General features: G+C 44.0%; 1 protein-coding gene across 1 annotated transcript in view; it reads right to left on the minus strand.

Moving 5' to 3' along the window:
• The window catches only part of LOC110513669 (small G protein signaling modulator 2), a 118,608-nt gene that overhangs the window by 75,478 nt on the left and 16,573 nt on the right, over window positions 1-26,557 (minus strand). The window contains exon 3 of the mRNA XM_090218974.1: window positions 10,361-10,529. Coding sequence (XP_090075100.1) covers window positions 10,361-10,529 — 169 coding nt within the window. The remainder of the gene's footprint in view (window positions 1-10,360; window positions 10,530-26,557) is intronic.

Genomic DNA, 26,557 nt, shown 5'->3' on the forward strand with positions numbered 1-26,557 from the left:
GAATGGAGTCTGTTTGACTCTGAATAGAGTCTGTCTGAATAGTGTCTGAATGGAGTCTGTTTGACTCTGAATAGTGTCTGTATGAACAGAGTCTTTCTGAATAGTGTCTGTCTGAATAGTGTGCGAAGTATGTGTTGTCATGTGTCATGTGTGTGTGTGAGTGTTTGGACCCTGGACCCTGACCCCAGCCCTCCATCTTCCTCAAAGCCCGCCCAGCAAGATCTCTCACAGTCCAGCCAGCGTATGTAGTGATTGGTTAAACGCCCAGCAAGATCTCTCACAGTCCAGCCAGCGTATGTAGCGATTGGTTGAACGCCCAGCAAGATCTCTCACAGTCCAGCCAGCGTATGTAGTGATTGGTTAAACGCCCAGCAAGATCTCTCACAGTCCAGCCAGCGTATGTAGTGATTGGTTGAACGCCCAGCAAGATCTCTCACAGTCCAGCCAGCGTATGTAGTGATTGGTTAAACGCCCAGCAAGATCTCTCACAGTCCAGCCAGCGTATGTAGTGATTGGTTGAACGCCCAGCAAGATCTCTCACAGTCCAGCCAGCGTATGTAGTGATTGGTTGAACGCCCAGCAAGATCTCTCACAGCCCTTTCTTTTTATTTTTACCTTTATTTAACCAGGCAAGTCAGTTAAGAACAAATTCTTATTTTCAATGACGGTCTATGAACAGTGGGTTAACTGGTCTAGGAACAGTGGGTTAACTGGTCTAGGAACAGTGGGTTAACTGGTCTATGAACAGTGGGTTAACTGGTCTAGGAACAGTGGGTTAACTGGTCTAGGAACAGTGGGTTAACTGGTCTAGGAACAGTGGGTTAATTGGTCTAGGAACAGTGGGTTAACTGGTCTAGGAACAGTGGGTTAACTGGTCTAGGAACAGTGGGTTAACTGGTCTAGGAACAGTGGGTTAACTGCCTGTTGACCAGAACGACAGATTCGTACCTTGTCAGCTCGGGGGTTTGAACTAGTCCACCGCTCTAACCACTAGGCTACCCTGCCTCTACCACTGTATTATCACTTCTGCGCAGCTCATGCTAGGTGTTAACGCTAGGTAGGTGTTAATGCTAGGTGTTAACGGTATCGGTAAGATAGAACAGATGTGAAGAAGGAGGGACAGACAGAAAGAAAGAGAGAAAAAGTGATCGAGAAGAAGACAGAAATAGAGAAAGGGTGACAGATGTGGCTAGGGGGTGATGTTTGCAGCTCCCTGAGGGGTGTGTGTGTGTGTGTGTGTGTGTGTGTGTGTGTGTGTGTGAGAGTGAGAGAGAGAGAGAGAGCGAGAGAGAGAGAGAAATACACTACGGAAGAAGAAGGAACAGCACGTCAGAAATCAGCTCAATGTAATTGAAAAATCCATAGACTCTAACTCTCTGGGAAAATTGGAAAACACTAAACAAACAACTCTACTAAGAGTTATCTATCCAAAACGGAGAAGTATTGGTAAACCACTTCTCCTAACTTTTTGGCTCTATAACAAAGAACAAACAGCAAAAACATATACATGATCAAATACACGTCTTAGAATCTTCTATTAAAGACCAGAACCCACTGGATTCTCCAATTACATTGAATGAACTACAGGACAAAATACAAACCCTCCAACCCCAAAAAGGCCTGTGGTGTTGATGGTATCCTCAATGAAATGATAAAATATACAGATCACAAATTCCAACTGGCTTTCCTTAAACTCTTTAACATCATCCTAAGCTCTGGCATCTTCCTCAATATTTGGACCCAAGGAGTGATCACCCCAGTAGCTAACTAACGTTAGATAACTAGCTAACACACCGGTACATATTGCTGTAATGCTATGCGGTTCGTAAGGACAGCGTAGCTAACAAGCCAACATAATAACGTGTAACGTAACTTATTTAAAAAGTCATTACATTTTTTTTTTTACCCCTTTTCCTCCCCAATTTCGTGGCGTCCAATTGTTTAGGAGCTACTATCTTGTCTCATCGCTACAACTCCCGTACGGGCTCCCGTACATGCATCCTCTGATACACAACCCAACCAAGCCGCAATGCTTCTTAACACAGCGCCATCCAACCCGAAGCCAGCCGCACCAATGTGTCAGAGGAAACACTGTGCACCTGGCAACCTTGGTTATTGTACACTGCGCCCAGTCCGCCACAGGAGTCGCTGGTGCGCGATGAGACAAGGACATCCCTACCGACCAAGCCCTCCCTAACCCGGACGACGCTAGGCCAATTGTGCGTCGCCCCACGGACCTCCCGGTCGCGGCCGGTTACGACAGAGCCTGAGCGCGAACCCAGAGTCTCTGGTGGCACAGCTAGCTCTGCAACCAAGCCGCACTGCTTCTTAACACAGCGCGCATCCAACCCGGAAGCCAGCCGCACCAATGTGTTAGAGAAAACACCGTGCACCTGGCAACCTTGGTTAGCGTACACTGCGCCCAGCCCGCCACAGGAGTCGCTGGTGCGCGATGAGACAAGGATATCCTTACCGGCCAAACCCTCCCTAACCCGGACGACGCTAGGCCAATTGTGCGTCGCCCCACGGACCTCCCGGTCGCGGCCGGTTACGACAGAGCCTGAGCGCGAACCCAGAGTCTCTGGTGGCACAGCTAGCGCTGCAGTACAGCGCCCTTAACCACTCCGCCACCCGGGAGGCCGAAAAGTCATTACTTAATTACATTGCTCAACATTTTCTTAACATTAGTCATAATTAGTTAAAGCAGTGAATTTCTGTCCGCTCTCTTCAAGACTACGGCTGCATATTTTCCTCCATTTCTTCAAATCTGAAAACGTTGTGAAACCACGCCCATTTTCTGAAGAATTGCATTATGGGCCCTAGAAGCACAGAAATAGTGTCCACTGCTTATCAAATACTTCGTATTTTGGCGAATTTAGTACGACATCCGGGAACTTTTGACATACTAACTATATCCACACAGTACGATGACCAATGAGCATACTATATACTCAATTCAGTTGAATATTCAGTTGAATTCAGTTAGTATGAATATTCAGTTGAATTCAGTTAGTATGAATATTCAGTTGAATTCAATTAGTATGAATATTCAGTTGAATTCAGTTAGTATGAATATTCAGTTAGTATGAATATTCAGTTGAATTCAGTTAGTATGAATATTCAGTTGAATTCAATTAGTATGAATATTCAGTTGAATTCAGTTAGTATGAATATTCAGTTAGTATGAATATTCAGTTGAATTCAGTTAGTATGAATATTCAGTTGAATTCAGTTAGTATGAATATTCAGTTGAATTCAGTTAGTATGAATATTCAGTTGAATTCAATTAGTATGAATATTCAGTTGAATTCAGTTAGTATGAATATTCAGTTAGTAAGAATATTCAGTTGAATTCAGTTAGTATGAATATTCAGTTAGTATGAATATTCCGTTGAATTCAGTTAGTATGAATATTCAGTTGAATTCAGTTAGTATGAATATTCAGTTGAATTCAGTTAGTATGAATATTCAGTTGAATTCAGTTAGTATGAATATTCAGTTGAATTCAGTTAGTATGAATATTCAAACACAGCTTTGGTCTTTTATAAAGCCCCCGGCGGCGTTTGTTATTATCCCGAATAATCTTTCATGTTGGAAAATTAATTGGAGCCCTACATTGCTGAAGATTTTAGAGCGTCTCTTTCTCTCTTCTTCCCTACATCTCCTCTCGCTTCTAACATCTCTCTCTGTCTCTGTCTCTCTGCTCTCTGTCTCTCTTTCTCTCTCTCTCTCTCTCTCTCTCTCTGTCTCTCTCTCTGCTCTCTGTCTCTCTTTCTGTCTCTCTCTCTCTCTCTCTGTCTCTCTCTCTGTCTCTCTCTCTGTCTCTCTCTCTGTCTCTCTCTCTCTGTCTCTCTCTCTCTGTCTCTCTCTCTCTGTCTCTCTCTCTGTCTCTCTCTCTCTCTCTCTCTCTGTCTCTCTCTCTCTGTCTCTCTCTCTCTCTCTGTCTCTCTCTCTGTCTCTCTCTCTGTCTCTGTCTCTCTGCTCTCTGTCTCTCTTTCTGTCTCTCTCTCTCTCTCTGTCTCTCTCTCTGTCTCTCTCTCTGTCTCTCTCTCTGTCTCTCTCTCTCTGTCTCTCTGTCTCTCTGTCTCTCTCTCTCTCTCTGTCTCTCTCTCTGTCTCTCTCTCTGTCTCTGTCTCTCTGCTCTCTGTCTCTCTTTCTGTCTCTCTCTCTCTCTCTCTCTCTCTCTCTCTGTCTCTCTCTCTGTCTCTCTCTCTCTCTCTCTCTCTCTGTCTCTCTCTCTGTCTCTCTCTCTGTCTCTCTCTCTGTCTCTCTCTCTCTGTCTCTCTGTCTCTCTCTCTCTCTCTGTCTCTCTCTCTGTCTCTCTCTCTGTCTCTGTCTCTCTGCTCTCTGTCTCTCTTTCTGTCTCTCTCTCTCTCTCTCTCTCTCTCTCTCTCTCTCTGTCTCTCTCTCTGTCTCTCTCTCTGTCTCTCTCTCTGTCTCTCTCTCTGTCTCTCTCTCTCTCTCTCTCTCTGTCTCTCTCTCTCTCTCTGTCTCTCTCTCTGTCTCTCTCTCTGTCTCTCTCTCTGTCTCTCTCTCTGTCTCTCTCTCTCTCTGTCTCTCTCTCTCTGTCTCTCTCTCTCTGTCTCTCTCTCTGTCTCTCTCTCTCTCTCTCTGTCTCTCTCTCTCTGTCTCTCTGCTCTCTTTCGCTCTCACTTCTATATTTCGCTCTTATCTAAATTCAATTCTAAGGGCTTTATCTCTCTCTCATCGCTCTGCTCTTTCTCTCTCTCTAGCGATGAGTCCCGAGGATGGGTGAAGGGAAGGAGAAGGGAGAATTGGTTAGGGGAAGGAGAGGAGAGGATGGGTGAGAGGGATGAGAGGTGGGGAAGGAGAGCTGAGGATTGGTTAAGGAGGTGGAGAGGAGAGAAAGAGGGAGGGGAGGAGAGGTGGAGAAGGAGACGAGAGGACACCGACAGTTGTGAATCTGATGCAGCCGAAGAGCTACTGCCCCTTTACCCGGGAAAGCACAGAACAACAGACAGGGATGTTGGACCATCGAAGAGGTGTAAATATGATGAGAACTACATTGATTTGGGGTTCACTTATATTGGGAGTAGTGCCTTTCCTCAGCAACAGTGTGTTATATGTGCTACAGTATTATCTCACAACTCGATGAAAGCTTCACTCTAGCTCAGACATTTAGAAACAAAACATGCCATTTTGAGTGAGAATTAAGACAACTTCTGAGTAGTAGAACATGTATTAAAACAACAGATTCCATTAATAAGAAGGGGCTAGAAACGTCTTATATGGTGAGTTACAGAGTGGCTGGGACAGGCAAGCCTTATACTATTGTAGAGGAGTGGCTAGGACAGACAAGACCCATACTATTGTGGAGGTGTGGCTAGGACAGGCAAGACCCATACTATTGTAGAGGAATGGCTAGGACAGACAAGACCCATACTATTGTGGAGGTGTGGCTGGGACAGGCAAGCCTTATACTATTGTAGAGGAGTGGCTAGGACAGACAAGACCCATACTATTGTGGAGGTGTGGCTAGGACAGGCAAGACCCATACTATTGTAGAGGAATGGCTAGGACAGACAAGACCCATACTATTGTGGAGGACTGGCTAGGACAGGCAAGACCCATACTATTGTGGAGGACTTCATTCTTCCTACTGCCGTGGATATGACTGGGACAATGTTGGGGGAAAAGGACAAAACAACTATACAGACGATGCCTTCATCAAACAACACTGTTTCATGACACATCAGTGACATGGCAGGAGATGTTTTGAAACAATTACTGCTTCGCATACAAGCCAGTGAATTATATATATTACAGCTGGATGAGTCAACAGCTCCTGGTATATGTCCGTTACATTTATGGGGGTCAATTAAGGAAGACATTCTCTTCTGCAAACCACTGGAAACCAGGACAACATGAGAGGATATTTTTAAAGTACTGGACAGCTTTGTGACATCAAATGGACTTTGGTGGTCAAGATGTGTTGGTATCTGTACTGATGACTGTATTTTCTGCATTAATGATGTGGGCAGCGACCTTGTAACGCTTTTACAACATACAGAGATGTGAGTTGGTTATCAAGGGAATAAGTATTGACAGGTTTTTTTTTAATTGAGAGACGAGCTTCAAGTTTTCTTTACTGACCATCATTTCCACTTATCTGACCGCTTGCAGGATGACGGGTTTCTCACACGCCTGGCCAAATCTGGGTGATGTTTTTTCTCACCTGAATGATCTGAATCTAGGATGACAGGGACTCTCCACAACTATATTCAATGTGCGGGACAAAATTGAGGCCATGATTAAGAAGTTGGAGCTCTTCTCTGTCTTCATTAACAAGGACAACACACCTGAGTGAGCTGGGTGCACAATTACGCGGGTACTCTCCCGAAATGGGTGACACAAACAACTGGATTCGTTATCCCTTTCATGCCCTGCCTCCAGTCCACTTACCGATATCTGAACAAGAGAGCCTCATCCAAATTGCAACAAGCGGTTCTGTGAAAATGTAATTTAATCAGAAGCCACTGCCAGATTTCTGGATGGGGCTGTGCTCAGAGTATCCTGCGTTGGCAAATCGTGCTGTTAAGACACTGATGCCCTTTGCTACCACGTACCTATGTGAGAGTGGATTCTCTGCCCTCACTAGCACAAGCATTCTCGGCCCTCACTAGCACTAAATACAGGCACAGACTGTGTGTGAAAAATTAGACTCTCTCCAATACAACCCAACATTGCAGAGTTATGTGCATCCTTTAAAGCACACCCTTCTCATTAACCTGTGGTGAGTTATTCACTATTTTCGATGAACAAATAAGGTTTTATATGTAAGATGGTTAAATAAAGAGCAAAATGATTATTATTATAATATTATTATTTGTGCCCTGGTCCTATAAGAGCTCTTTGTCACTTCCCACGAGCCGGGTTGTGACAAAAACTTACACTCATTCTTCTGTTTAATAAACGTATCGTACAGTGTGTGTGTGTGTATGGCAGGCTTACAATGATGGCAAAAAACTACATTTGACAGTGTACAGGACTGTAAAACGTTTGGGAACCACTGGGGAAGGAGAGGAGAGGGAGACGGCATGGGGGGGGGGGATACAGCTATATGACTAAACAACATGTAATTTGGGACCCCCCCCCCCCCCCCCCCCCCAGAGAAACACTAGTAGTGAAAAGCACAGCACTCATATAATCTACATATTCTGTCTCTACGTTCACAGCTGTCTGACTGCAATAAGCCATTAGGAGATGAGATGAGATGAGAGGATACAGGAAGAGAGTATGTGTGTGTGAGTGCATGCATGCGTGTGTGCGGGCATGTGTTCTGCCCCCCCCCCCCTTACACCCCACCCCCCAGTGGCCATGTGGATCAGCCTAATGGTCTGTTCATGGGCTAACAAACAGCCTCCCTCCCTCCCTGCCTGTCTACCTACCTGTCTCCCTGCCTGTCTCCCTCCCTGCCTGCCTCCCTGCCTGTCTCAGACCCTCCATGCCTCTCTCCCTGCCTGTCTCCCTTCCTGTCTCAGTCCCTCCATGCCTCTCTCCCTGCCTGTCTCAGTCCCTCCCTGCCTGTCTCCCTGCCTGTCTCAGTCCCTCCCTGCCTGTCTCCCTTCCTGTCTCATTTCCTGTCTCAGTCCTTCCCTGCCTGTCTTCTTGCTTCTCTTCTTGCCTGTCTCAGTCCCTCCCTGCCTGTCTCAGTCCCTCCCTGCCTGTCTCCCTGCCTGTCTCCCTGCCTGTCTCCTGTCTCAGTCCTTCCCTGCCTGTCTTCTTGCCTCTCTTCTTGCCTGTCTCAGTCCCTCCCTGCCTGTCTCAGTTCCTCCCTGCCTGTCTCCCTGCCTGTCTCAGTCCCTCCCTGCCTGTCTCCCTGCCTGTCTCAGTCCCTCCCTGCCTGTCTCCCTTCCTGTCTCAGTCCCTCCCTGCCTGTCTCCCTTCCTGTCTCCCTGCCTGTCTCAGTTCCTCCCTGCCTGTCTCCCTGCCTGTCTCCCTGCCTGTCTCCCTGCCTGTCTCAGTCCCTCCCTGCCTGTCTCCCTGCCTGTCTCCCTGCCTGTCTCCCTGCCTGTCTCCCTGCCTGTCTCAGTCCCTCCCTGCCTGTCTCCCTGCCTGTCTCCCTGCCTGTCTCAGTTCCTCCCTGCCTGTCTCCCTGCCTGTCTCCCTGCCTGTCTCCCTGCCTGTGTCCCTGCCTGTCTCCCTGCCTGTCTCAGTCCCTCCCTGCCTGTCTCCATGCCTGTCTCCCTGCCTGTCTCAGTTCCTCCCTGCCTGTCTCCCTGCCTGTCTCCCTGCCTGTCTCAGTTCCTCCCTGCCTGTCTCCCTGCCTGTCTCCCTGCCTGTCTCCCTGCCTGTTGCGTACAAGAACTTCATCATTTATATTGTTGCTGTGTAAACACTCCTACTACAAATCTGCTTGGGAGAAATAGTTTTGTGAACACATACGGACACACAGACACACATACGGACACACAATTCACATAACACACACGCCTTCCGTTATCGTTTTGTACAGACACACTTACAGACAGACAGGACACACATCTGGGCTTTGCCACTTATCGCCCCTTATCGCTCTTTTTGTCTCTGTCTGTCTGTGTGTGTGTGTGTGTGTTGTGTTGCGTTGTGGTGTGTGTGTGTGTGTGTGTGTGTGTGTGTGTGCTGTATTGCGTTGTGGTGTGTGTTGTGTTGTGTTGTGGTGTGTGTGTGTGTGTGTGTGTTGTGTTGTGTTGTGGTGTGGTGTGTTGTTGTGTTGTGTTGTGTTGTGTGTGTGTTGTCTCTACAGTAAGTACTATGACAGGGCTCACCATGCTACACTGTGTGGTTCTACTATGCTACACTGTCTCTTCCCACTGTGGTTCTACCATGCTACACTGTGTGGTTCTACCATGCTACACTGTCTCTTCACTGTGGTTCTACCATGCTACACTGTCTCTGCACTGTGTGGTTCTACCATGCTACACTGTCCCTTCACTGTGTGGTTCTACCATGCTACACTGTCTCTTCACTGTGTGGTTCTACCATGCTACACTGTGTGGTTCTACCATGCTACACTGTCTCTGCACTGTGTGGTTCTACCATGCTACACTGTCTCTTCACTGTGGTTCTACCATGCTACACTGTCTCTTCACTGTGGTTCTACCATGCTACACTGTCTCTCCACTGTGGTTATACCATGCTACACTGTCTCTTCACTGTGTGGTTCTACCATGCTACACTGTCTCTTCACTGTGTGGTTCTACCCTGCTACACTGTCTCTTCACTGTGTGGTTCTACCATGCTACACTGTCTCTTCACTGTGGTTCTACCCTGCTACACTGTCTCTTCACTGTGGTTCTACCCTGCTACACTGTCTCTGCACTGTGTGGTTCTACCATGCTACACTGTCTCTGCACTGTGTGGTTCTACCATGCTACACTGTCTCTTCACTGTGGTTCTACCATGCTACACTGTCTCTGCACTGTGTGGTTCTACCATGCTACACTGTCTCTGCACTGTGTGGTTCTACCATGCTACACTGTCTCTTCACTGTGTGGTTCTACCATGCTACACTGTCTCTTCACTGTGGTTCTACCATGCTACACTGTCTCTTCACTGTGGTTCTACCATGCTACACTGTCTCTTCACTGTGGTTCTACCATGCTACACTGTCTCTTCACTGTGGTTCTACCATGCTACACTGTCTCTGCACTGTGTGGTTCTACCATGCTACACTGTCTCTTCACTGTGGCTCTACCATGCTACACTGTCTCTTCACTGTGGTTCTACCCTGCTACACTGTCTCTTCACTGTGGCTCTACCCTGCTACACTGTCTCTTCACTGTGGTTCTACCCTGCTACACTGTCTCTTCACTGTGGCTCTACCATGCTACACTGTCTCTTCACTGTGGTTCTACCCTGCTACACTGTCTCTTCACTGTGGCTCTACCCTGCTACACTGTCTCTTCACTGTGGTTCTACCCTGCTACACTGTCTCTTCACTGTGGCTCTACCATGCTACACTGTCTCTTCACTGTGGTTCTACCCTGCTACACTGTCTCTTCACTGTGGTTCTACCATGCTACACTGTCTCTTCACTGTGGTTCTACCCTGCTACACTGTCTCTTCACTGTGGTTCTACCATGCTACACTGTCTCTTCACTGTGGCTCTACCCTGCTACACTGTCTCTTCACTGTGGTTCTACCCTGCTACACTGTCTCTTCACTGTGGTTCTACCATGCTACACTGTCAGTGAAGGTGTGGAAACAAGGAAGGAAAACAAGAAAACCCTAGATGTATTAACTACATAATGTCTATACATCAATATTACATCACTGATTTCACATATTTCTCCTGTAGATTGGAGGTAGTGCTATGAGGTCAGGTGTAAGGGGTAAAAGTTCAAAGGTCAATCAGTACCTGATGACCTCTGCCTGCTGTGTGAGCTGCTCCTGGACCTTCCGGCACACCTCTCCGGCCGTGGCGTTGACCTTGCCGATCTTGGTGAAAAGGGCGCCGATCTTGTCGCTGCGCAGGAAGCCCGCCGCTCGCCGTTTCAACAGGTGGCTCAGACACGCCTCGATGGTGCCTGGAGGAGAGAAGGAGAGAGCATTGTAGAAGACCCCAAACAAAGAAAAACCTTATACAGAATTAGTGATCATAGCCTGGCAAGTGAAACTGGACACCATCAACAACAACACATTGCCAGAGAGGACAGACTCTGTCATCACTGTGTGTCAGGAAGCCAGAGAGGACAGACTCTGTCATCACTGTGGGTCAGGAAGCCAGAGAGGACAGACTCTGTCATCACTGTGGGTCAGGAAGCCAGAGAGGACAGACTCTGTCATCACTGTGTGTCAGGAAGCCAGAGAGGACAGACTCTGTCATCACTGTGTGTCAGGAAGCCAGAGAGGACAGACTCTGTCATCACTGTGGGTCAGGAAACCAGAAAGGACAGACTCTGTCATCACTGTGTGTCAGGAAGCCAGAGAGGACAGACTCTGTCATCACTGTGGGTCAGGAAGCCAGAGAGGACAGACTCTGTCATCACTGTGGGTCAGGAAGCCAGAGAGGACAGACTCTGTCATCACTGTGTGTCAGGAAGCCAGAGAGGACAGACTCTGTCATCACTGTGTGTCAGGAAGCCAGAGAGGACATACTCTGTCATCACTGTGGGTCAGGAAACCAGAAAGGACAGACTCTGTCATCACTGTGTGTCAGGAAGCCAGAGAGGACAGACTCTGTCATCACTGTGGGTCAGGAAGCCAGAAAGGACAGACTCTGTCATCACTGTGGGTCAGGAAGCCAGAGAGGACAGACTCTGTCATCACTATGTGTCAGGAAGCCAGAGAGGACAGACTCTGTCATCACTATGTGTCAGGAAGCCAGAGAGGACAGACTCTGTCATCACTGTGTGTCAGGAAGCCAGAGAGGACAGACTCTGTCATCACTGTGGGTCAGGAGACATGGAAAGTGTAAAACACTATACAGAAATATATAGAGAGAGGGAGCAAGACAGAGAGGGAGGAGAGTTAGAGAAAGAGACAGAGAGTGAATGCTATTTGGCCATAAACAGAGAGTACACAGTAGCAGAATACATGACCACTGTGACTGACCCTAAATTAAGGAAAGCGTTGACTGTGTAAAGACTCAGTGAGCATAGCATTGCTATTGAGAGAGGCCGCCGTAGGCAGACCTGGCTCTCAAGAGAAGACAGGCTATGTGCTCACTGCCCACAAAATGAGGTGGAAACTGAGCTGCACTTCCTAACCTCCTGCCAAATGTATGACCATATTAGAGACACATATTTCCCTCAGATTACGCAGACCCACAAAAAACAATGGAAAACAAATACAGTTTTGATAAACTCCCATATCTCCTGGGTGAAATACCACAGTGTGACATCACAGCAGCAAGATTTGTGACCTGTTGCCACGAGAAAAGGGCAACCAGTGAAGAACAAACACCATTGTAAATACAACCCATATTTATGTTTATTTATTTTCCCTTTTGTAATTTAACTATTTTTACACCATTACAACACTGTAAATTTACATATGACATTTTAATTGGAATTTCTGTGAGTGTAATGTTTACTGTTCATTTTTATTGTTTATTTCACTAAGTGTTTATTATCTATTTCACTTGCTTTGGCAATGTCAACATATGTTTCCCATGCCAATTAAGTCCTTCAATTGAAATTGAATTGAGACAGAGAGAGAGTGAGTGAGAGAGAGACAGAGAAAGAGAGAGAGACACAGAGGGAGAGAGACAGAGAGAGAGACAGAGAGAGGAGACAAAGACAGAGAGAGAAAGAGAGAGAGAGAAAGAGAGACAGAAACAGATAGAGAGAGAGACAGAGAGACAGAGATACAGAGAGAGACAGAGAGATAAACAAAGAGAGACAGAGAAACAGAGACAAAGAGAGAGAGAAACAGAGACAAAGAGAGAGAGAAACAGAGACAAAGAGAGACAGAGAGAGAAACAAAGAGAGACAGAGAGAGAGAGAAAGAAAGCTCATTAAGTCAGAGAGTGGAACCAAGGTAGAAGAGAAACACAATTTCATTCAGAGTCACTGTGTGTGTGCATCTGCCCATGGTGTGTGTGTGGAGCAGATGAATCATCTAAGTGGTAGCTAAGTGCTTTCCAATGAGAGCACAGCATGGACCAGGCCAGATATCTTTCCTAAAATTCCCTGAACCGAGTCCGATGGGCCCAGACATTATGCATCAATAACTAGAGTACAGGTAGGGCCTGTTTCTTCATCAATAGCCAGGGTACAGGTAGGGCCTGTTTCTTCATCAGTAACTAGGGTACAGGTAGGGCCTGTTTCTTCATCAATAACTAGGGTACAGGTAGGGCCTGTTTCTTCATCAATAACTAGGGTACAGGTAGGGCCTGTTTCTTCATTAATAACTAGAGTACAGGTAGGGCCTGTTTCTTCATCAATAACTAGGTTACAGGTAGGGCTCTGGTATGACTAAATTGATCACTAACATTTTGAAGCTGAGCCATTTGCTCGTGCCTTGCTGCGCATTACGTTCAAATCTGACTAAGATCATAACATGGTGTCAGAAGTACTTCAACCTCATCAAATATAACACATTATTTCATAAGAAAAAAATGTTCTCTGAGTGATGAAAAGTAGCTAACAGCTCTCATGTCTCTTCGTTCGTTGAGCTGAGTCAGAGATACTTTTGAGGAGGTGGGAAACTCGGAATCGCATTAACGGCCATCGTGTACGTTGCCCATGCTACTTCAATGGGCCGCGAGGTGCATTCTGGGCAGTTCTGGGACAAGCAGAGGTCTCCATCAAAGGGTGAATGGGAGTCAATTGGGCGCTAGATCAAAAACTCAACATTAGCATGAATTTAGTCAACATTAAGTATTTGTTTTAATTGAACCTTTATTTAACTTGGCAAGTCAGTAAAGAACACATTCTTATTTACAATGACTGCATAGGAACAGTGGGTTAACTGCCTTGTTCAGGTGCAGAACGACAGGGTTTTTACCTTGTCAGCTCGGGGATTAATCCAGACCCTGCAGTGCCTAGCTCCACTCCTATTCCCCAGGTGCTCTCATTTGTTGACTTCTGTAACCGTAAAAGCCTTGGTTTCATGCATGTTAACATTAGAAGCCTACTCCATAAATTGGTTTTATTCACTGCTTTAGCACACTCTGCCAACCCGGATGTCCTAGTTGTGTCTGAATCCTGGCTTAGGAAGGTCACCAAAAAAACGGACATTTCCATCCCTAACTATAACATTTTCAGACAAGATAGAACTGCCAAAGGGGGCGGGGTTGCCATCTACTGTAGAAATAGCCTGCAGAGTTCTGTCTTGCTATCCAGGTCTGTACCCAAACAATTCGAGCTTCTACTTTAAAAAATCCACCTTTCCAGAAACAAGTCTCTCACTGTTGCTGCTATTATAGACCACCCTCTGCCCCCAGCTGTGCCCTGGACACAATATGTGAACTGATTGCCCCCCATATATCTTCAGAGCTCGTGCTGTTAGGTGACCTAAACTGGGATATGCTTAACACCCCAGCCATCCTACAATCTAAGATTGATGCCCTCAATCTCACACAAATTACCAATGAACCTACCAGGTACCACCCCAAAGCTGTAAACACGGGCACCCTCATAGACCTCCTCCTAACCAACTTGCCTTCCAAATACACCTCTGCTGTTTTCAACCAAGATTTCAGCGATCACTGCCTCATTGCCTGCATCCGTAATGGGTCTGCGGGCAAACGACCTCCCCTCATCACTGTCAAACACTCCCTAAAACACTTCAGCGAGCAGGCCTTTCTAATCGACCTGGCCTGGGTATCCTGGAAGGATATTGACCTCATCCTTTGGTTTTCTATGGGAAGCTCTATTTAGCCATAGGATCCTGGTTGCAGTTCCTATGGCTTCCACTAGATGTCAACAGTCTTTAGAAATTGGTTGATGCTTTTCTTTTGAGAAATGAGGAAGTAGTGTTCTTTGTGAGTGTCAAGCCAAGTGGACTCTTCAGTTTGGTGCGCGTGAACTGGAACGCGCTTCACGTTGTATTTCGGTATTGAACACAGTATATTCCATTGTAAATTGTATCTATTTTTTATGTTTTAGGATACCTAAGGTTGGATTAGGAACGTTGTTTGGACCAAGTTTAACTTATTAGATACTTTGTAGTCATGTGGTGCGAGTTGAAACCGGTGTAAATGGACATTTTGGGACATAAAGAAGGACATTATCGAACAAAAGGTGACGTATCTGTGACATTTTGGAGTGCCAACAGAAAAATATCTTCAAAGGTAAGGCATTAATTATATAGCTATTTCTGACTTTTGTCGCGTACCCGCCTGGTTGAAATCTGATTTTCATGTGATTGTCCCAGATAATCGCATGGTCTGCTTTCGCCGAAAAGCCTTTTTGAAATCTGACACAAGAAGTGAAGCTTTATTTTGAAGCATAACACTTGTATGTTTTATGAATTTTTATTATGAGTATTTCTGTTTTTGAATTTGGTGCGCTGCAATTTCACTGGATGTTGTCAAATCAATCCCGTTAACGGGATTCGAGCAGGAGGGATCACTAAGAAGTTAAATAAGCATGCCCCATTCAAAAAACATTGGAAACAGGAACAGATATAGCCCTTGGTTCTCTCCAGACCTGACTGCCCTTGACAAGCACAAAAACATCCTGTGGCGTTCTGCATTAGCATCAAACAGCCCCCGTGATATGCAACTTTTCAGGGAAGTTAGGAACCAATACACACAGGCGGTAAGGAAAATTTCAATAAGCATTTTTCTACGGCTGGCCATGCTTTCCACCTGCCTATCCCTACCCCTGTCAACAGCCCTACACCCCCCACAGCAACTCGCCCAAACCTCCCCCACTTCTCCATCACCCAAATCCAGATAGCTGATGTTCTGAAAGTGCTGCAAATATATGGACCCCTACAAATCAGCCGGGCTAGACAATCTGGACCCTCTCTTTCTAAAATGATCCCGACGCCATTGTTGCAAACCCCATTACTAGCCCGTTCAACCTCTCTTTCATATCGTCTGAGATTCCCAAAGATTGGAAAGAAGCCGCGGTCATCCCCCTCTTCAAAGGGAGAGACACTCTTGACCCAAACTGCTACAGACCTATATCCATTCTACCCTGCCTTTCTGAAGTCTTTGAAAGCCAAGTTAACAAACAGATTACCGACCATTTCGAATCCCACCGTACCTTTTCCACTATGCAATCTGGTTTCAGAGCTGGTCATGGGTGCACCTCAGCCACGCTCAAGGTACTAACCGCCATCGATAATAGACAATACTGTGCAGCCGTATTCATCGACCTGGGCAAGGCTTTCGACTCTGTCAATCACCACATTCTTATCGGCAGAATCAACAGCCTTGGTTTCTCAAATGATTGCCTCACCTGGTTCACCAACTACTTCATTGATAGAGTTCAGTGTGTCAAATCGGAGGGCCTGTTGTCCAGACCGCTGGCAGTCTCTATGGGTGTGCAACAGGGTTTAATTCTCTGGCCGACTCTTTTCTATGTATACATCAATGATGTCGCTCTTGCTGCTGGTGATTCTCTGATCCACCTCTACGCAGACGACACAATTCTGTATACTTCTGGCCCTTCGTTGGACACTGTGTTAACTAACCTCCAGACAAGCTTCAATGCCATACAACTCTCCTTCCGCTGCCTCCAACTGCTATTAAATGCAAGTAAAACTAAATGCATGCTCTTCAACCGATCGCTGTCCACACCTGCCCGCCCGTCCAGCATCACTACTCTGGACGGTTCTGACTTAGAATATGTGGACAACTACAAATACCTAGGTGTCTGGTTAGACTGTAAACTCTCCTTCCAGACTCACATTAAGCATCTCCAATCCAAAATTAAATCTAGAATTGGCTTCCTATTTTGCAACAAAGCATCCTTCACTCATGCTGCAAAAAATACCTTCGTAAAACTGACCATCCTACCGATCCTCGACTTCGCCGATGTCATTTACAAAATAGCCTCCAACACTCTACTCAACAAATTGGATGCAGTCTATCAAAGTGCCATCCGTTTTGTCACCAAAACCCCATATACTACCCACCACTGCGACCTGTATGCTCTCATTGGCTGGCCCTCGCTTCATACTCGTCGCCAAACCCACTGGCTTCAGGTCATCTACAAGTTTCTGCTAGGTAAAGCCCCGCCTTATCTCAGCTCACTGTTCACCATAGCAGCACCCACCCGTAGCACGCACTCCAGCAGGTATATCTCACTGGTCACCCCCAAAGCCAATTCCTCCTTTGGCCGCCTTTCCTTACAGTTCTCTGCTTCCAATGACTGGAACAAACTGCAACAATCACTGAAGCTGGAGACTCATGTCTCCCTCACTAACATTTTAAGCACCAGCTGTCAGAGCAGCTCACAGATCACTGCACCTGTGCATAGCCCATCTGTAAATAGCCCATCCAACTACCTCATCCCCATACAGTATTTATTTGATTTATCTTGCTCCTTTGCATCCCAGTATCTCAACTTGCACATTAATATTCTGCACATCTACCTAAAACAGCACATCTACCATTCCAGTGTTTAATTGCTATATTGTAATTACTTTGCTACCATGGCCTATTTATTGCCTTACCTCCCTTATCTTACCTCATGTGCACACACTGTATATATACTTTTTCTAATGTATTATTGATTGTATGTTTGTTTATTCCATGTGTAACTGTGTTGTTTTGAACTGCTTTGCTTTATCTTGGCCAGGTCCCAATTGTAAATGAGAACTTGTTCTCAACTAGCCTATCTGGTTAAATTCGGTTACTGGTTATTGGTTACTGGCCCAACGCTCTAACCACTGCCACCTCACAACATTACAAACCTTTTTCGAGATGTGAGATAATTAACTTGCTTCGGTAGTATCATATAACTTTGGAATCATGACATTACATACTTTCAAGGAAAATAGGCAGGTTCCCTGACTCATACCCTTACTTTGAGAAGGGATTTGCTTGATGATTAGCTTAGCAACCCGACCAACGTGATTGGTCGACATTCTGCTGGGTGGGGCGTTATACGGTCCTCCATTTATTGACCAATGGGATTCCTATTTCCTCTTTTCTCTAATATCTCTGGCAGAGCAGCCCAAGCGGAGCCATTGCTATGGATACGCAGACAGAGCAGCCATCAGCAGAGTGCATGCAGAGCGAGCCATCTGCGACAGACAGAGAACAGCAGCTAATGGATTTAATAATGGAGGAAGTTATTTCTGATTTCGGGTTTAGGGCAGGTCCTTAAATTTGGCAGGGCCTTAAAGTTGGTAGAAGCAATCAAGCCTGGGTAGGGTAGGGCCTGAACGTCTCGGGCTTAAAATTGCCAGTGCAGGGCTTTAACGACTAATGTTCTCACACATACTATAGGATCCCGATGTATGATTGACAACAAAGCCATGCTTTAGATTGACAGATAATAATATAATGCTAAGGGGAGTGGATAATATGAGGTTGAACGAGGTTGTACGAGGTTGTTCGAGGTTGAATGAGGTTTTGATAATATCATGCTAATCAGCCTATGTGTAACCGATGTGAAATGGCTAGCTAGTTAGCGGTGGTGCGCGCTAATAGCGTTTCAATCGGTGACGTGCTTTGCTCTGCAAGGGCCGCCGCTTTTGTGGCGCGATGGGTAACGATGCTTCGTGGGTGTCAGTTGTTGATGTGTGCAGAGGGTCCCTGGATCGAGCCCGGCTAGGGGATGGACTAAAGTTACATTGATGCTGTTGACCCGGATCACTGGTTGCTGCGGAAAAGGAGGAGGTCAAAAGGGGGGTGAGTGTAACGGATGTGAAACAGCTAGCTTAGTTAGCGGTGCGCGCTAAATAGCGTTTCAATCGGTGATGTCACTCGCTCTGAGACCTTGAAATAGTGGTTCCCCTTTGCTCTGCAAGGGCCGCGGCTTTTGTGGAGCGATGAGTAACGATGCTTCGTGGGTGACTGTTGTTGATGTGTGCAGAGGGTCCCTGGTTCGCGCCCGGCGAGGGGACGGACTAAAGTTATACTGTTACACTGGTCTTTTTGAAAGACATTTGAAGGGAGAGAAACTGATTTGTGTTTGTAGAGGTTAGGGCGATAGAGATCATGATTTATTATTGACCAACGGGTTAGTTTTCCATCAATGTTTATTGATCGTGTACACAGATGTTAGCTTCAACCCATGCAGTAATATCTAGCAATACCCACATAATCCCAAAAGTATAATAATAATTAAGAAATATCAGAACCCTCATGGCAAAGTCATGAGAGATGTGTGTGTGTGTGTGTGTGTGTGTGTGTGTGTGTGTGTGTGTGTGTGTGTGTGTGTGTGTGTGTGTGTGTGTGTGTGTGTGTGTGTGTGTGTGTGTGTGTGTGCGTGCGCCTTTGTGTGTGTCTCTTTGTTAATGCCTGTGTGTGTGTTTTTGTGCATGCCTGTGTCTGTGTGTGTGTCTGTGTGTCAGCCTTTGTGTGTGTGTGTCTTTGTTAATGCCTGTGCGTGTGTGCCTGTGTCTGTGTGTGTGTGTGTGTGTGTGTGTGTGTGTGTGTGCGCAGGCCCATGTACAGTATATGCCTGTGCATCTGGGAGGGCTGCTGTTTGTCTGTGAGATCACAGTAAAGTGCTGCTGCGGTAACACAGGGACTCTGCCAGATGGGGAGGAATACAGAGGACCAGGGAAAGAAAGATTCTGGTGAGAGAGACAGAGAGACAGAGAGAGAGACAGAGAGAGAGAGAGCCCAGTATGCTGTACAACATCAGAAATGTATACAGATGGGCCCGAAACAGCAGAGAAGAAAACCAGAAAGCAGCCTGTAACCAAAATATCCAGACACTCTTAGAGAACTGTCTGGACACCACATTCACTCACAGTAAAGAAGGCATCAATCTGGCAGTACAAAACATCAACTATATATTCAGACCACATTCACTCACAGTAAAGAAGGCATCAATCTAGCAGTACAAATCATCAACTATATATTCAGGCTAACGGCAAAAGAAGCACAATTGAAATTGATAAAAAACAAAACAAAAAAAAGACCACAGATGACGACTGGTTTGATGGAGATTGTAAAATTATTAGGAAAAAACTTAGAACACCATCCAACCAAAAGCACAGAGACCCAAATAATGGTGAATTACGCCTTCATTACTGTGAGGCTTTAAAACTCTATAAACGTACACTCAGAACCAAAAAAAGCACAGCACAACAATAAGCAACTGACACTAATTGAGGAGACCATAAACACACACAACTTCTGGCAAAATTGGAGAATTTTAAACAATAGGAATTAGCGATACAAAATGGTGACATGTGGACATTCCATTTTAAAACTCTCTACAACAACATTCAAATTGACACAAACGCAGAACAACGACAAATTCATGAGAAGTTGAATGGATTAGATAAAGCTATAAAGGACAATCAACATCCACTGGACTCCCCAATTACTGACCAGGAGCTCTATAAGAAACTAAACTATTACTGACCAGGAGCTCTATAAGACACTAAACTATTACTGACCAGGAGCTCTATAAGACACTAAACTATTACTGACCAGGAGCTCTATAAGAAACTAAACTATTACTGACCAGGAGCTCTATAAGAAACTAAACTATTACTGACCAGGAGCTCTATAACAAACTAAACTATTACTGACCAGGAGCTCTATAAGAAACTAAACTATTACTGACCAGGAGCTCTATAAGAAACTAAACTATTACTGACCAGGAGCTCTAGAAGAAACTAAACTATTACTGACCAGGAGCTCTATAAGAAACTAAACTATTACTGACCAGGAGCTCTATAAGAAACTAAACTATTACTGACCAGGAGCTCTATAAGACACTAAACTATTACTGACCAGGAGCTCTATAAGAAACTAAACTATTACTGACCAGGAGCTCTATAAGAAACTAAACTATTACTGACCAGGAGCTCTATAAGAAACTAAACTATTACTGACCAGGAGCTCTATAAGACACTAAACTATTACTGACCAGGAGCTCTATAAGAAACTAAACTATTACTGACCAGGAGCTCTAGAAGAAACTAAACTATTACTGACCAGGAGCTCTATAAGAAACTAAACTATTACTGACCAGGAGCTCTATAAGAAACTAAACTATTACTGACCAGGAGCTCTATAAGACACTAAACTATTACTGACCAGGAGCTCTATAAGAAACTAAACTATTACTGACCAGGAGCTCTATAAGAAACTAAACTATTACTGACCAGGAGCTCTATAAGACACTAAACTATTACTGACCAGGAGCTCTATAAGAAACTAAACTATTACTGACCAGGAGCTCTATAAGAAACTAAACTAGTACTGACCAGGAGCTCTATAAGAAACTAAACTAGTACTGACCAGGAGCTCTATAAGAAACTAAAGTATTACTGACCAGGAGCTCTATAAGAAACTAAACTATTACTGACCAGGAGATCTATAAGAAACTAAACTATTACTGACCAGGAGCTCTATAAGAAACTAAACTATTACTGACCAGGAGCTCTATAAGAAACTAAAATATTACTGACCAGGAGCTCTATCAGAAACTAAACTATTACTGACCAGGAGCTCTATAAGAAACTAAACTATTACTGACCAGGAGCTCTATAAGAAACTAAACTATTACTGACCAGGAGCTCTATAAGACAATAAACTATTACTGACCAGGAGCTCTATAAGAAACTAAACTATTACTGACCAGGAGCTCTATAAGAAACGTCAGGCTCTCACATTTAAAAAGGCATCCGAACCTGATGGTATCCTCAATGAGATGCTCAAACTCACTAGTGCAACATTTCAATTGGCTATATTAAAACGGTTTAATTTGATCCTGAGTGTAGGTTATTTCCCTGACATCTGGAATCAAGGACTCATAACCCCAATCTTTAAAAACTGAGACAAATTTGACCCTAACAATTACAGAGGCACTTGTGTGAACAGTAACCTGGGGAAGGTTTTCTGTAGTATTATAAATGTAAGAGTTCTAAACTTCCTTAATAAGCACAATGTTTTGAGTAAAAGCCAAATTGGATTTATACCAAAACATCACACACCCGATCATATTTACACCCTAGACACCCTGATAAACATGTCCACCAAAATAATACCAAAACATCACACAACGATCATATTTACACCATATTTACACCCTACACACCCTGATAGATCAACATGTCCACCAAAATAATACCAAAACATCGCACAACCGATCATATTTACACCCTACACACTCTGATAGATAAACATGTCCGCCCCCAAAAAATTAAAATATTGCTTTATCGACGTCCAAAAAGCATTTGATTCTATTTAGCATACAGGACTGTTCTACAAAGTTTGAAAGTGGTGTAGGGGGTAAAACATATGACATAATTAAAATACCTCTCTCTCCTTCAACATCAGGTTTACTGTTATAATCCCTCTCTCTCCTTCAACATCAGGTTTACTGTTATAATCCCTCCCTCTCCTTCAACATCAGGTTTACTGTTATAATCCCTCTCTCTCCTTTAACATCAGGTTTACTGTTATAATCCCTCGCTCTCCTTTAACATCAGGTTTACTGTTATAATCCCTCTCTCTCCTTCAACATTAGGTTTACTGTTATAATCCCTCTCTCTCCTTCAACATCAGGTTTACTGTTATAATCCCTCTCTCTCCTTCAACATCAGGTTTACTGTTACAATCCCTCTCTCACTCTCTCTCCTTTAACATCAGGTTTACTGTTATAATCCCTCTCTCTCCTTTAACATCAGGTTTACTGTTATAATCCCTCGCTCTCCTTTAACATCAGGTTTACTGTTATAATCCCTCTCTCTCCTTCAACATTAGGTTTACTGTTATAATCCCTCTCTCTCCTTCAACATCAGGTTTACTGTTATAATCCCTCTCTCTCCTTCAACATCAGGTTTACTGTTATAATCCCTCTCTCTCCTTTAACATCAGGTTTACTGTTATAATCCCTCTCTCTCCTTTAACATCAGGTTTACTGTTAGAATCCCTCTCTCTCCTTTAACATCAGGTTTACTGTTATAATCCCTCTCTCTCCTTCAACATCAGGTTTACTGTTATAATCCCTCTCTCTCCTTCAACATCAGGTTTACTGTTATAATCCCTCTCTCTCCTTTAACATCAGGTTTACTGTTAGAATCCCTCTCTCTCCTTTAACATCAGGTTTACTGTTATAATCCCTCTCTCTCCTTTAACATCAGGTTTACTGTTATAATCCCTCTCTCTCCTTTAACATCAGGTTTACTGTTATAATCCCTCTCTCTCCTTTAACATCAGGTTTACTGTTATAATCCCTCTCTCTCCTTTAACATCAGGTTTACTGTTATAATCCCTCTCTCTCCTTTAACATCAGGTTTACTGTTATAATCCCTCTCTCTCCTTTAACATCAGGTTTACTGTTATAATCCCTCTCTCTCCTTCAACATCAGGTTTACTGTTATAATCCCTCTCTCTCCTTTAACATCAGGTTTACTGTTATAATCCCTCTCTCTCCTTCAACATCAGGTTTACTGTTATAATCCCTCTCTCTCCTTCAACATCAGGTTTACTGTTATAATCCCTCTCTCCTTTAACATCAGGTTTACTGTTAGAATCCCTCTCTCTCCTTTAACATCAGGTTTACTGTTATAATCCCTCTCTCTCCTTTAACATCAGGTTTACTGTTATAATCCCTCTCTCCCTCTCTCTCCTTTAACATCAGGTTTACTGTTATAATCCCTCTCTCTCCTTCAACATCAGGTTTACTGTTATAATCCCTCTCTCTCCTTTAACATCAGGTTTACTGTTATAATCCCTCTCTCTCCTTCAACATCAGGTTTACTGTTATAATCCCTCTCTCCCTCTCTCTCCTTTAACATCAGGTTTACTGTTAGAATCCCTCTCTCTCCTTTAACATCAGGTTTACTGTTATAATCCCTCTCTCTCCTTTAACATCAGGTTTACTGTTATAATCCCTCTCTCTCCTTCAACATCAGGTTTACTGTTATAATCCCTCTCTCTCCTTTAACATCAGGTTTACTGTTATAATCCCTCTCTCTCCTTTAACATCAGGTTTACTGTTATAATCCCTCTCTCTCCTTCAACATCAGGTTTACTGTTATAATCCCTCTCTCTCCTTCAACATCAGGTTTACTGTTGTAATCCCTCTCTCTACTTCAACATCAGGTTTACTGTTATAATCCCTCTCTCTCCTTTAACATAAGGTTTACTGTTAGAATCCCTCTCTCTCCTTTAACATCAGGTTTACTGTTATAATCCCTCTCTCTCTTTTAACATCAGGTTTACTGTTATAATCCCTCTCTCTCCTTCAACATCAGGTTTACTGTTATAATCCCTCTCTCCCTCTCTCTCCTTTAACATCAGGTTTACTGTTAGAATCCCTCTCTCTCCTTTAACATCAGGTTTACTGTTATAATCCCTCTCTCTCTTTCAACATCAGGTTTACTGTTATAATCCCTCTCTCTCCTTCAACATCAGGTTTACTGTTATAATCCCTCTCTCTCCTTTAACATCAGGTTTACTGTTATAATCCCTCTCTCTCCTTTAACATCAGGTTTACTGTTATAATCCCTCTCTCTCCTTCAACATCAGGTTTACTGTTATAATCCCTCTCTCTCCTTCAACATCAGGTTTACTGTTATAATCCCTCTCTCTCCTTTAACATCAGGTTTACTGTTATAATCCCTCTCTCTCCTTTAACATCAGGTTTACTGTTATAATCCATCTCTCTCCTTTAACATCAGGTTTACTGTTATAATCCCTCTCTCTCCTTTAACATCAGGTTTACTGTTATAATCCCTCCCTCTCCTTCAACATCAGGTTTACTGTTATAATACATCTCTCTCCTTTACCATCATGTTTACTGTTATAATCCCTCTCTCCCTCTCTCTCCTTCAACATCAGGTTTACTGTTATAATCCCTCTCTCCCTCTCTCTCCTTTAACATCAGGTTTACTGTTATAATCCCTCCCTCTCCTTCAACATCAGGTTTACTGTTATAATCCCTCTCTCTCCTTTACCATCATGTTTACTGTTATAATCCCTCTCTCTCCTTTAACATCGGGTTTACTGTTATAATCCCTCTCTCTCCTTTAACATCAGGTTTACTGTTATAATCCCTCTCTCCCTCTCTCTCCTTCAACATCAGGTTTACTGTTATAATCCCTCTCTCTCCTTTAACATCAGGTTTACTGTTATAATCCCTCTCTCTCCTTCAACATCAGGTTTACTGTTATAATCCCTCACTCTCTTTTAACATCAGGTTTACTGTTATAATCCCTCTCTCCCTCTCTCTCCTTCAACATCAGGTTTACTGTTATAATCCCTCTCTCTCCTTTAACATCAGGTTTACTGTTATAATCCCTCTCTCTCCTTTAACATCAGGTTTACTGTTATAATCCCTCTCTCTCCTTTAACATCAGGTTTACTGTTATAATCCCTCTCTCTCCTTTAACATCAGGTTTACTGTTATAATCCCTCTCTCTCCTTTAACATCAGGTTTACTGTTATAATCCCTCTCTCTCCTTTAACATCAGGTTTACTGTTATAATCCCTCTCTCTCCTTTAACATCAGGTTTACTGTTATAATCCCTCTCTCACTCTCTCTCCTTTAACATCAGGTTTACTGTTATAATCCCTCTCTCACTCTCTCTCCTTTAACATCAGGTTTACTGTTATAATCCCTCTCTCTCCTTCAACATCAGGTTTACTGTTATAATCCCTCTCTCTCTTGTAACATCAGGTTTACTGTTATAATCCCTCTCTCACTCTCTCTCCTTTAACATCAGGTTTACTGTTATAATCCCTCTCTCTCCTTCAACATCAGGTTTACTGTTATAATCCCTCTCTCTCCTTTAACATCAGGTTTACTGTTATAATCCCTCTCTCACTCTCTCTCCTTTAACATCAGGTTTACTGTTATAATCCCTCTCTCTCCTTCAACATCAGGTTTACTGTTATAATCCCTCACTCTCCTTTAACATCAAGTTTACAAACTACAAGCATTGATTATGCAAGAATGGGCTGCCATCAATCAGGATGTGGTCCAGAAGTTAATTGACAGCATACCCGGGCAGATTGCAGAGTTCTTGAAAAAGAAATAGCCTCTTTGCATCAACTTCATGTAATTGTCAATAAAAGCCTTTGACACTCATGAAATGCTTGTAATTATACTTCAGTATTCCATAGTAACATCTGACAAAAATATCTAAAGACAATGAAGCAGCAAACTTTGTGGAAATTAATATGTGTGTCATTCTCAAAACTTTTGGCCACGACTGTATGTCTATAGGCAGCCGCCCCTGATGTGCTAGTGATGTGCTAGCAGTCTGATGGCCTTGAGATAGAAGCTGTTTTTCAGTCTCTCGGTCCCAGCTTTGATGCTCCTGCACTGACCTTGCCTTCTGGATGATAGCGGTGTGAACAGGCAGTGGCTCAGGTGGTTGTTTTCCTTGATGATCTTTTGGGCCTTCCTATGTTATCGGGTGCTATAGGTGTCCAGGAGGGCGGGAAGATTGCCCCCGGCAATGCGATGGGCAGACCTCACACCCTCTGTAGAGCTTTACGGTTGTGGGCGGTGCAGTTGCCGTACCGGGCAGTGAAACAACCTGACAGGATGCTCTCGATTGTGCATCTGTAAACATTTGTGAGGGTTTTAGGTTTTAAGCCAAATTTCAATAGCCTCCTGAGGTTGAGACGGCGCTGTTGAAGAAGACTCGAGTCTGTAGTCACTGCCAAAGGTGCTTCAACAAAATACTGAGTAAAGGGTCTGAATACCTAAGTAAATGTGATATTTCAGTTCTTTATTTTTAATACGTTTTACAAAAATGTCTAAAAACCTGTTTTTGCTTTGTCATTATGGGGTATTGTGATGTCATTATGGGGTATTGTGATGTCATTATTGGGTATTGTGATGTCATTATGGGGTATTGTGATGTCATTATGGGGTATTGTGATGTCATTATGGGGTATTGTGATGTCATTATGGGGTATTGTGTGTAGAATGATGAGGGGGGAAAAACGATTAAATCCATTTTAGAATAAGGCTGTAATGTAACAAAATGTGGATAAAGTCAAGTG

Source organism: Oncorhynchus mykiss, chromosome 24 (genome assembly GCF_057628025.1).
Source record: "Oncorhynchus mykiss isolate SJ-2025 chromosome 24, ASM5762802v1, whole genome shotgun sequence".
NCBI lineage: Eukaryota > Metazoa > Chordata > Actinopteri > Salmoniformes > Salmonidae > Oncorhynchus > Oncorhynchus mykiss.